Consider the following 11,539-nt stretch of genomic DNA (forward strand, 5'->3'; position numbering starts at 1 on the left):
GGGAGGGCAGTCCTGGCACAGCAGGTGCAGGGCAAGGGGGGCTTTGGGGACACAGGTGGACAGTTTCCCATGACAGAGGTCTTGCTGGAGGGCGAGGGGGGAGGGCACATGCAGGTCAGTGAGGGAAGTCAACAGAGCTCAGGCTCTGACCAGCCCAGGGGTCTCAGCAGCTGTGAGGCCTGAGGCTGGGCCCAGGGCCAGGGAAACTTGGCATCCTGCAACTGTAATGGGGCTCGGCCTCAGGGCTGGGCAATCTGTGAGGAGTGGGGGACAGGGCCCAGGCAGCTACATGGCCAGGCGAGCCCGGCTGCATCCCTCCTCAGGTGCAAGGCAGGTCTTTGGTGCACGCCCAGGTGTGGGGTCACTTGAGGTCAGACAGGTGGCACCTCACACCATTATGAAGGGACAGGAAGGCTTTGGATTCCAAGACCAGGACCTCCTGACATGGTCCTCTCAGTCCCAGCCGTAGGACGAGTAGCTGAGAGATGCCCCTCATAGGCCAAGGGCAGTTCTGTGGCACTTCTAGGGAGTGGGAGTCAAGGTCAGGGTCCAGCACAGGGTCAGAATGAAGGCTGCTGCCTAGGGCCCAGAGTCTCCTTCCCAGGGGGAGGACACCAAGCAACCCCACCCTGTGGGCACAGGGGACTCCTGGCCTTTGCACCATGACAGGGCAGACGCCCCTTAGGACGGTCCCCGTGGGGGCCGAGTGTTGGCCCACCCTGGGCACACTTGGGCCTTCTCAGTGTGAGTGCAGAGCCAGGCTGCCCCAGGGAGGGCGGGCCACAGCCTCCCCTCAGAGGCCAGGACTCCGAATGGGACGGGAGGTCAGTGACACTCGTTGATGGCTCATACAGCAGACCCGTGTTCATGAAGGAGAAGAGGGAAGAAGGCCATGGAAGGGTCTCGGGGTTACACTTGACCTGCCAACACATACAAGAAGCTCCCATTTGTGAGGGGACTGCTGACTTCTCTCTCCCCAAGAAAGGCAGGCCCAGCTTTTTAACAACGTGCATGTGACATGGTTCTCAGAACGTAGGAGGGAGGAGCCAAGGGGAGGAACACAGGGCAGAGGTGTGGCAGGAAGAACGGTCCTCATGCTGAGCTTGAGAGCTTTATTCTTTAGACAGCAGACCCTGGACACGAGTGTTCAGCTGACGCGCTTGCCCAGAGCAGGGGGAGCCGTGACTGGCAGCCCCCTCTGCCAGCCACCATCCACAGGCAGGTGCCATCCCAGGCCACAGAGAGCAGAGCTTCAGAACTCGCATTCTGGGGACAAAGCACAGAAGTTAGGGTGAGCGGTGCCACCTCCACCCACCCTGCCCAGCCTGGATGCCAAGGCAGGGTGGTCTCCAAGGCAGCGCCTCTCTGAAGCCTCCCCCGGGTTCCAGGGAAACACAGAGTGTCCCCACAGCCTGTGAGGACAGCTGCCTCTCCCATGGAGGGTCACTAGGGGAAACAACTGGACCCAGGTCATCAGGGCAGGGGAGAAGTGAGGTGTGCCTTGGCAGGACCCCTGGCCAGCACTCAGAGAAGAGGCGGAGTCCCCAGAGGGCAGGCAGAGGAAGGGGGACAGCCAGCAGGGGCTTGGCCAGCTCCGTGGCTGGTCTCAAGCCTTCTCCGGCCCTCCTCCCTGGCTGTGCTCAGGACGGAGGCAAACGCCATCCTTGGTCAGAGGCTGCAGCAGCTGGAGCTCAGCCTCCTCCCTGCTGCCCCAGGACAAAGCCAAGTCTGGCCCCTTGGCTCTGACTCCAGGAAGGTGCTTCGGGAAGGCAGGTCCTGAGAAGGTGAGCTGGCCCCTGGGAGGCCAGATGGCTCTGAGCAGACAGGCACTCCCAAGACCTGGTGGGTGGGGCCCAGATGGAGCCAGGATGGCAAACCACCTGTGCTCACGCCATCTGTGGTTGGCTCAGGCACAGGGCCCCTCCCAGAGCAAGAGGGGGCTGTGCTGCACCCCCACTGACCCCTGGTCCACTGAGGGAGGAGGAAGGAGAGGCACACCCAGTGGGCAGTCAGCAGCAGGTTGGGGTGCAGGGAGGCTCCAGGGCACCACACCAGCATGGCCACCAGCTGCTGTGAGCAAGTCACAGATGACAGGGACCCTGGGTGCTTGGTTTGCAGAAAATAGCCTCAAAAGTCAGCTCAGCATTCCACACCTGCATATCTCCCCTTCTCTGTGGGACAGTTTAATCTGGTTCCTTCTACAGGATTCCTTAACCTAGAACATCTTTTAACAGTGTCCCTTTTATATTGTATAGAAAGGGGACAAAAAGGGACCAGCCAGTGGCTACCAGCTGCCCTCCGAAGGGGGCCACTGATAAGAGGCTCTCCACACAGACAGTCACAGTGACAGTGCTGGTTGTCCTGCACAAGCCCAGGCACATGGGCCTTTCTGGGGGTCTTCATGTCTATGCTCAGGCCCAGGAAGGATGGGGCCTTGAGACACCAGGCACCTGTGGTCACCATGCTGGGCCTTACCTTCCTTCAGCAGAGGCTCGAAGCACCAGGGCACCCCTCGTATGCTGGAGTCAAAGCAGCAGCCGCGGTTGGTGCAGGCCTCCTGGTCAATGTTAGGGTAGCCGCAGTTCACCCTCTCCTTGGCTGGGAAGACACACTGGACCTCCGCTGCCCAAACAACACCAGGTCAGTGCCAGAGCCCCCAGGGCTTGGGGCCAGGTGTTGGCCTCAGTCTGAAGTTCACATCCTCCCTTAGCCCACTCTGAGCTCAGAGATGGCGCCTCCCTGCCCCTGGAGCATGGGCTGTCCCCAGGAATGAAGGACCTGGGCTGTTGAAGGCCACACCCGGGGACCCAGTGTTGCCCTGCTGGCTCTCATTGGCATGCTCCCTGCACCTTGTCAGGAAGCCTGGGACCTCAGCAGGCCCTGGGGAATCCGGGTCCCCAGAGCCCAGACCAGGCGCCCCTCCTTGTTTGAGCAGCAACACCTGCCCCCTGTCTAGAAATGGCCATGTGCAGGACATGCCCTGTCCTCGGGAAGTCAGCTGTAGCTGTCCCTCGGCACCCGCCACCCATAGCCTCTGCTTTTCATGACAGGGCTGCACCTTGGGCCCCGACACTCGGCGTCCCGAATCCTGCAGGCCTGCCTCCGTGTGCCTAAAGGTCCACCTGGTGCCATGGCAACTAGACTCTTCCTTGAGGAAATGGACCACTTGGGAAAGCCCCGGGCCAGCCCGCAGCCTCTACTCCAGTGCTTCCCAGGGCCGTGCCCGTTGCAATCCCTGGCAATCTCTGAAATCCACCAGGGCCTGGCTCTACCCTGAGACGGTTTTACAGGAGGAGCTGACCAGCCCCCAGGTGACCCTGGTGGGTGGCCCACTTTGGGAGCTGCTGCCTGAGCCTGCTCTGTCTTGGGAACCTGGTGAGGTCACCCCTTCGTGCCCTCAGACTTGTCCCTATCACCGCCTGAGCTTCAAAGCCATGGTGGCAGGAAGACAGTCCGCAGAGCCACGTTGTGGACCAGTCCCTTCCTCATCTCTTTTGTCAACTGCCAGCATGTTGGGCAAAGTCCTATGGCATGATCAGAAACCTCTGGCAAAGATGGCACCAGAGTGGGAGTTGGGTGCCAGCTGTCCCCAGGGCCACCCTGGGTGCAATCGAGTTTTCAAGCCTGACCCGCAGGGGGGCTGCCTTAGAGATGCTGACTCTTTGAGCTTCAGTTTCCTGAGTGTGACACAGGGACAATGAGACCCTCTATGTGGGGCTGCTGCAAGAACAGGTCTGAATCTGACAAATGGTGATCACTAAGGTGACGTGGAGTAGAAGCATGAGGGTTTCTCAACTCTGGAGCCCACAGAAGGGCACCCTGCCTGCAAGTCTCTCCCTCTCTTGTGTCCCCACCCTGCCATCGGGGACCAGAGTGGTACTCACACAGGCCGACGTCCTGCTCAGCCCAGCCAGAGGTCCCCAGGGCCAGGACCAGCAGCAGCAGCCAAAGTGCTCTGGCCTCCATGACAGTGGGCGTCTTGAGGACCACACAGGATGTGTCATTGCACAAGAAGGGCCCATTTATACCCCTGTGTGTGCACAGGTTCTCTGGGTTGTTTGCCTTGGGGAGGGCCCTCCAGGGCCCAGCTCCACCCGCCTTTCTTTGCCCTGCACAGAACTGCAAAGCACCAGAGGCTGGCAGCCCTGTAGGGAGGGCCACTTGGGTGGACTCTGCTCTGGGGCTGATGCTCCTCCATCCAGGAGGCAGGAGGCAGGTTGGGGCATCTCAGCTGCAGGAAGGGAGGAGGGCTCAGCGTGGGGCGGGAGGGCTGCCTCTACCAGCACTGGGTCCCTGACACTAAGGCTGCCATTCTCAGCCACCAGGCCAGGAGCCATGCAGAAGGGCCCTGCCCACCAACAGGCCCCTGAATCCAGAGCTGGAAAGCAGGCAGCACCTGAGTCAGGTTCTGACATCCTCCCAGGAGTCTTGAAAGGTGGATGTTGTTGTTTTTTTTTTTTTTTTGCTTTTTTCTATCAAAACCAGTTTTATTCTACTACATATTAATAAATGTAGAGTACACTTATTCAGTGCATTTTAATAAAATGATACATAAGTTTTGTTTTTAAAATTAAATAATCTATAACACCCCTCTGTATAGAGACATTCAGTGCCAACACCTACAGGTCTCTGGATACAAGTACTCTTTCAGGGGTGGGTTGATTGAGGCTCTGAACTACTAAGCCACACCATCAGCCCTGTTTTATGTATTTTTAAAATTAGAGACAGGATCTCACTGGGTGACTTAGTGCCTCACATTTGCTGAGGCTTACTTTGAACTCAAGATCCTCCTGCCTGGACTCAAGATCCTGAGCTGCTGGGATTATAAGCATGTGCTTCCAAGCTCAGCCCAATGACATTCTTTTTATATAGTTATTGCTTATTTCCTTTTTCTTCTTTTTTTAATTTTTAATTCTAATTCCCTATATATGACAGCAGAATGCATTACAATTCATATTACACATATAGAGCACAATTTTTGATATCTCTGCTTGTCCACAAAGTCTATTCACACCATTGATGTCTTCATAAATGTACTTAGGATACGAAAGTCCATCTCATTCCACCATCTCTTTTACACCTCTAGCCCCTTTCCTTTCCCTCCCTCCCTTTGCCCTATCTAGAGTTTGTCTAATCCTCCCATGCTCCCCCACCCTAACCCACTATGAATCAGCCTCCTTATATCAGAGAAAACATTTGGCCTTTGGATGTTGGGGATTAACTAATGTGCAAATGTCATGATTTTATTGTCTTTTATTGGTGAATAATATTCTATTGTGTATATATACCACATTCTTTATCCATTCATCTACTGATAGGCATGTAGGTTGGTTCCACAGTTTAGCTATTGTGAATTGTGCTGCTATACACATTGATGTGGCTGTGTCTCTGTAGTATGCTGTTTTTAAGTCCTTTGGGTATAGATCAAGGAGTGGGATAACTGGGTCAAATGGTGGTTCCACTCCAAGTTTTCCAAGAATTCTCCGTACTGCTTTCCATATTGTCTGCACCAATTTGTAGTCCCACCAGCAGTGTGTGAATGTGCCTTTTTCCCCACATCCTGGCCAACACTTATTGTTGTTTGAATTGTTAATAGCTGCCATTCTGACTAGATTAAGATGAAATCTTAAGAGTAGTTTTGATTCGAGTTTCTCCAATAGCTAGATATGTTGAACATTTTTTTCATGTTTGTTGATTGATTGTACATCACCTAAATGTCTGTTCTGTTCCTTGGCCCATTTATTGATTAGATTATTTGTCATTTTGGTATTTAGCTTTTTGAGTTCTTTATATACCCTAGAGATTGGTGCTCTATCTGATGTGCAAGTGGTAAAACTTTGCTCCCAAGCTGTGGGCTCTCTATTCACCTCACTGATTGTTTCTTTTGCTGAGAAGAAACTTTTTAGTTTGAATCCATCCCATTTATTAATTCTTGATTTTAATTAATTCTTGTGCTATAAGAGTCTTATTAAGGAATTAGGGGCCTAAATCTGATATGATGGAGATGTGGGCCTACTTTTTCTTCTATTAGACGCAGGGTCTCTGGTTAAATCCAAAACCTTGATCCACTTTGAGTTGTGTATTGTGCATGGTGGGAATTGGGGTTCAATTTTTTTTTTTTTTGCATATGGATTTCCAGTTTTGCCAGCACCAATTGTTGAGGGTTTATTTTTCTTCAATGTACATTTTTGGTGCCTTTGTCTAATATAAGTTAACTGTATTTATGTGCGTTATTCTCTGTGTCCTCTATTCTGTACCATTGGTCTGTCTACCAGTCTATTTTGGTGCCAATACCATGCTGGTTTTGTTACTATTGCTCTCTAGTATAGTTTAAGATCTAGTATAGTGATGCCACCTGCTTCACTCTTCTTGCTAAGGATTGCTTTAGCTATTCTGGGTCTTTATTTTTCCAGATAAATTTGTTGACTGCTTTTTCTATTTCTATGAGGAATGTCATTGGGATTTTGATTGGAATTTCATTAAATCTGTATAATGCTTTGGTAGAATGGTCATTCTGACAATATTAATTCTGCCTATCCAAGACAAGGAGAACTTTCCATCTTCTAAGGTCTTCTTGAATTTCTTTCTTTAGATTTCTGCAGTTTTTGCTGTGGAGGCCTTTTACATCTTTTGTTATGTTGATTCCCAAGTAGTTTATTTTATTTTTTGAGGCTATTGTAAATGGTATAGTTTTGCTCATTTTCTTTTCAGAGGATCTGTCACTGATGTACAGAAATGCCTTTATTTATGGGTGTTAAATTTGTGTCCTGCTACTTTGCTGAATTCATGTACTAGTTCTAGAAGTTTTCTGGTGGAATTTTTTGGGTCTTCTAGGTATAGAATCATATCATCAGCAAAAGTGCTAATTTGAGTTCTTTTTTCCTATCCGTATTCATTTAATTTTTTTCATCTATCTAATTGCTCTGGCCAGTGTTTCAAGAATTATATTAAATACAAGTGATGAAAGAGGGCATCCCTGTCTTGTTCCAGTTTTTAGAAGGAATGCTTTCAGTTTTTCTGCATTTAGAATGATGTTGGCCTAGGACTTAGCATAGACAGCTTTTTCAGTGTTGAGATATGTTCCTGTCATCCCTAGATTTTCTAGTGTTTTGAACATGAAGGGTGTGGTATTTTGTCAAATGCTTTTTCTGCATCTATTGAGATGATCCTATGGTTCTTCTCTTTAAGTCTATTGATGTGATGAATTACATTTACTGATTTCCGTTTGTTGATCCAACCTTGCATCCCTGGTATCAACCCCACTTGATCGTGGTACATGATCTTTTTGATGTTTTTGTATTTGATTTGCCAGAATTTTATTGAGAATTTTTGCATCTATGTTCATTAGAGATATTGTTTTGAAGTTTTCTTGATGCTGTGTCTTTGGCTGGTTTTGGAATCAGGTTTTGGAATCAAGTTTTGGAATCAGCCTTATAGAATGAGTTTGGAACTGCTCCCTCATTTTCTATTTCAGAAATAAATTGAACAGTGTTGATTAGTTCTTCTTCAAAGGTCTTGTAGAACTCAACTGTGTATCCAACTGGTCCTGGGATTTTCTTGATTGGTAGTATTTGAGAGCTTCTTCTATTTCATCAGTTGAAATTAATCTATTTTAATTGAGTATAACATCCTGATTCAATTTGTGCAAATCATATGACTCCAGAAGTTTGTTAATGTCTTCGATATATTTTCTATGTTATTGGAATACAAGTTTTCAAAATAATTTCTAATTATATTTGGTATTTCTGTAGTGTCTGTTATGATATTTCCTTTTCCATAATATATATTAGTAATTTGAGCTTTCTCCTTCTCTTTGTTAGTATGGCTAAACGGCTGTCAATTTTATTTATTTTTTTCAATGTACTATCTTTTTGTTTTGGCAATTTTTTCAATTGCTTCTTTTGTTTCAATTTCATTAATTTCAGCTCTGATTTTTATTATTTTCTGTCTTCTGCTTTGGGTGTTGATTTGTTATTCTGTTTCTAATACTTTGAGATGTAATGTTAAACTCATTTATTTGTTGACTTTTTCTTCTTTTAAGGAATGAACTCCATGCAATGAACTTTTTCCTCTGCCTTCATAGTGACCCAGAGATTTCGATATGTTGTATCTGTGTTCTCATTCACCTCTAAGAATGTTTTAATCTCCTTGATGTTTTTTGCAACCCATTATTCATTCAGTAGCATATTATTTAGTCTCCAGGCGTTGGAGTAGCTTTTATTTCTTATTTTATCATTGATTTCTAATTTCATTCCATTATGATCTGATAGAATGCAGGGTAATATCTCTACTTTTTGTATTTGCTAAGAGTTGCTTTGTGGCATAATATATGGTCTATTTTAGAGAAGGATGCATGTGCTGCATACAAGAAAGTGTATTTATTCATTGAAGGATGAAATATTGTATATATGTCGGTGAAGTATATGTTATTGATTGTATTATTGAGTTCTACAGTTTCTTTGTTCAGCTTTTGTTTGTATGATCTATCCAGTGGTGAAAGAGGTGTGTAAAAGTCACTCAGAATTATTGTGTTGTGGTCTATTAACTCTTGAACTTGAGAAGAGTTTGTGTGATGAAAGTAGATTTCCCATTTTGGGGGGGCATACATATTTATAATTGTTATGTTTTGTTGATGAATATTTCCCTTAAGCAGTATGAAATGTCCTTTTGATTAACTTTGGCTTGAAGTCTACTTTATTTGATATGATGATGAAACTTCTGCTTGCTTCCACAGTCCATGTGAGTGGTTTGATTTTTACAAACCTTTCACTTTCAGTCTGTGGATGTTTTTTTCCTATGAGTCTCTTGAAAGCAGCATTTTGTTAGATCTTTTTAAATCCAATCTGCCAGTCTATGTCATGTGATTGGTGAGCTTAGGCCATTAACATTCAGGGTTATTATTGAGACATGATGTGTATTCCCAGGAATTTTTGTTTATTTTTGGTATTTAACTTGACTTGGTTTCTCCTTTGATTGATTTTCCCCTTAGTGTAATACCTCCCTCTGCTGATTTTCATTCTTGTTTTTCATTTTGTTTTCATGGAATATTTTGCCAAGGATGTTCTGTAATGCCGGTTTCTAGCTGTAAATTCTTTTAATATTTTTTATCATGGAATCTTTTTATTTCATCATGGAATCTAAAGCTTAACTTTGCTGGATATAAGATTCTTGGTTGGCATCCATTTTTGTCAGAGCTTGACATATGTTGTTGCAGGATCTTCTAGCTTTCAGGGTCTGGGTTAAAAAAATCTGCACATAACCTAATTGGTTTTCTCCATATGTAATCTGATTCCTTTGTCTCTCCTTATTCTGTATGTTGGGCATTTTCATTATAATGTGCCTTGGTGTGGATCTGTTGTGATTTTGTACATTTGGCATCCTGTCAGACTCTTGAATTTGGGTTTCCAATTCATTATTCATGTCTGGAATTTTTTCTGATAATATTTCATTGAATAGATTGTGCATTCCTTTGGTTTGGAACCCTATGTCTTCCTGTATCCCAATAACTCTTAAATTTGTTTCTTTTTTCTTTTTCCTTTTTTTTTTTTTTTTTTTTTTGCTATCCCATATTTCTTGAACGTTCTCCTCATGGTCTCTTTCCATTTTCACTGTGTGGTCTACATTCTTTTTAAGATTATTATATATTTTGTCTTCATTGTCTGAGGTCCCATCTTCCAAGTGGTCTAATCTGTTGGTGGTGCTTTTAAATGAACTTTTAATTTGGTTTATTGTTTCTGGCATTTCAGGGATTTCTGGGTTATTATTTTATTTTAAAACCTCTGTTTCCCTATTGAAGTAATCTTTGCTTCCTGTATTTGTTCATGTAGCTCTTGTCAAAATGATCTTTGTGCCTGTATTTGCTCTCTTATATCATCCTTTACTCCACAGAACATTTCAATTATGTACATCCTGGACTGTCATTTCTTCTGCTGTGCTGGCCATGGATTCTAGGACTGTGGTGTCTTGATTTGTTTGGGTCACTCTCTTCCCTTCTCTTTTCATATTGCTGTGTGTCTTTGCTTCAAGGGCTGTGAATCCAAGGCGTTACCATTTTTACCCTATGGGCTTAGCAAGCCCCTATAGGGATCCCATACCTTTCCCTTGAGGTGAAGGAAATGTTATCAGAGCCCAATATAAATAATATACACCCTGAAGACAAATGTTTGCTAATGAAACGTTCGCAGTTTGGTCACAATCACAGAAATGGTGAATTCAGTTGTTATCTACAATATACTCAGTAGGTTTGTAAAAGGGTTCACAGTGTCTGATGGTGGGAGACCTTCTGTGATGCTGAGCCCTGGAGCCCTGGATGGGCACAGTGGCCATAATTCCTGCACGGGAGCAGGAATATTGCTCCCAAAGAAGCAGTATTCTCACTACTGGAGTCCCAGGTCACAGGGCGACACAGAATGCTGTCTCCCTCTTCCCGCCATCTTGGATCTCTCCCAGCCCAAGTAGACTTTGAACACAAACATCCATCTTTGCCCAGCGTTTTTGCCTTTCCCTTGCCTCTTCTTGCCTCTTCTTCGTCTTCTTTCTCTCCCGCCTCTCCCTCTCCTCCTCCTCCTTTTCTTCCTCCCCTCCTCTCCTCCTTCTACACAAGTGCTGACCCCTGGAACCTGACTTATAGCAGCCTACCTACATGAGCTGGAGAGACTTAAACCTGAGAAACAGGCTCAACCTGCATGAGCCATGAAGACCTTGCCCCCTCTGGCAGACCAGTCCCCTCTGCAGGGCCCCGGGTGCCAACCCCAGCTCTCAGGAAGAGGGGGTTGTGGGGATCAGGGGCTGATCTCAGTCCCAGGCCCTTTTGATACTGGTGACCGCCAGGTCCCCTCTGTCTTTGCTGAGGTGCTGTGATGACATTTGAGGCTCTTGCAGGGACCCACCTGGAAATCCTCAGGGCACATTCTGTGCCTCGTGCCACCACACGGGCATGTTTGAGTGGGGCTGTTGGTAGGCGTGGTAACCTGCAGAGCAGTCATTCTGTAGGGCCAGGGAGAGCCAGGCTGGGTGCTTCCTGGGAATTGGGATGTGTGCTGCCTGGGGACCTGTGCCTGTGCCAAGGAGCCCTCCTCAATGGGACTGAGTGACAGCCACACCTGGCTTCCTCCTGCTGTGAAGGCCCTGAGGAGGACCATGAGGGCCAGCTGTTTCCTTGGTGAGAGGAAAGCTAGAACCTGTGAGATGAGGAGGAGGAATGAAGGACGGAGGCCAGACAGACACTGGTCAGAGTTCACCTGTGGGAGCTGACAAATAAAGGCCATCTCTCCATAGACGGGGAGACGGAGCAGGCTCGGGGTTCAGGACTTTGATGGGGCAGGCTCAGGGATCAGAGCTGGGCAGGTCCTAAGGTGGGTGCTGAACGGTGGGGTTGGTGTGAGGAAGTGGGGAGTCTGTCTACAAAGGCCCTTCAGAGGGAAAGGAAAATTTATCTTAAAATGGGGGCTACACTTAAGATGGCCATCCAGAGGCTAAGCAAGGACCTTCCTTCACCCCATTTTTTGTTTGTTATTGGGACTCTTACGGGGGAGGGGCA

At 47.0% G+C, this 11,539-nt stretch overlaps 1 protein-coding gene across 1 annotated transcript; it reads right to left on the minus strand.

Moving 5' to 3' along the window:
- Window positions 1-838: 838 nt before the first annotated feature.
- On the minus strand, window positions 839-4,059 carry LOC144376518 (trefoil factor 3-like). Its single transcript, XM_078044691.1, has 3 exons — window positions 3,885-4,059; window positions 2,476-2,622; window positions 839-1,266 (listed from the first exon to the last, which is right to left on the minus strand). The coding sequence occupies exons 1-3, from the start codon at window positions 3,964-3,966 to the stop codon at window positions 1,253-1,255; spliced, it is 243 nt and encodes an 80-aa protein (XP_077900817.1). The 5' UTR covers window positions 3,967-4,059; the 3' UTR covers window positions 839-1,252.
- Between the last annotated feature and the right edge of the window lie 7,480 nt (window positions 4,060-11,539).

Source organism: Ictidomys tridecemlineatus, chromosome 3 (assembly GCF_052094955.1).
Source record: "Ictidomys tridecemlineatus isolate mIctTri1 chromosome 3, mIctTri1.hap1, whole genome shotgun sequence".
NCBI lineage: Eukaryota > Metazoa > Chordata > Mammalia > Rodentia > Sciuridae > Ictidomys > Ictidomys tridecemlineatus.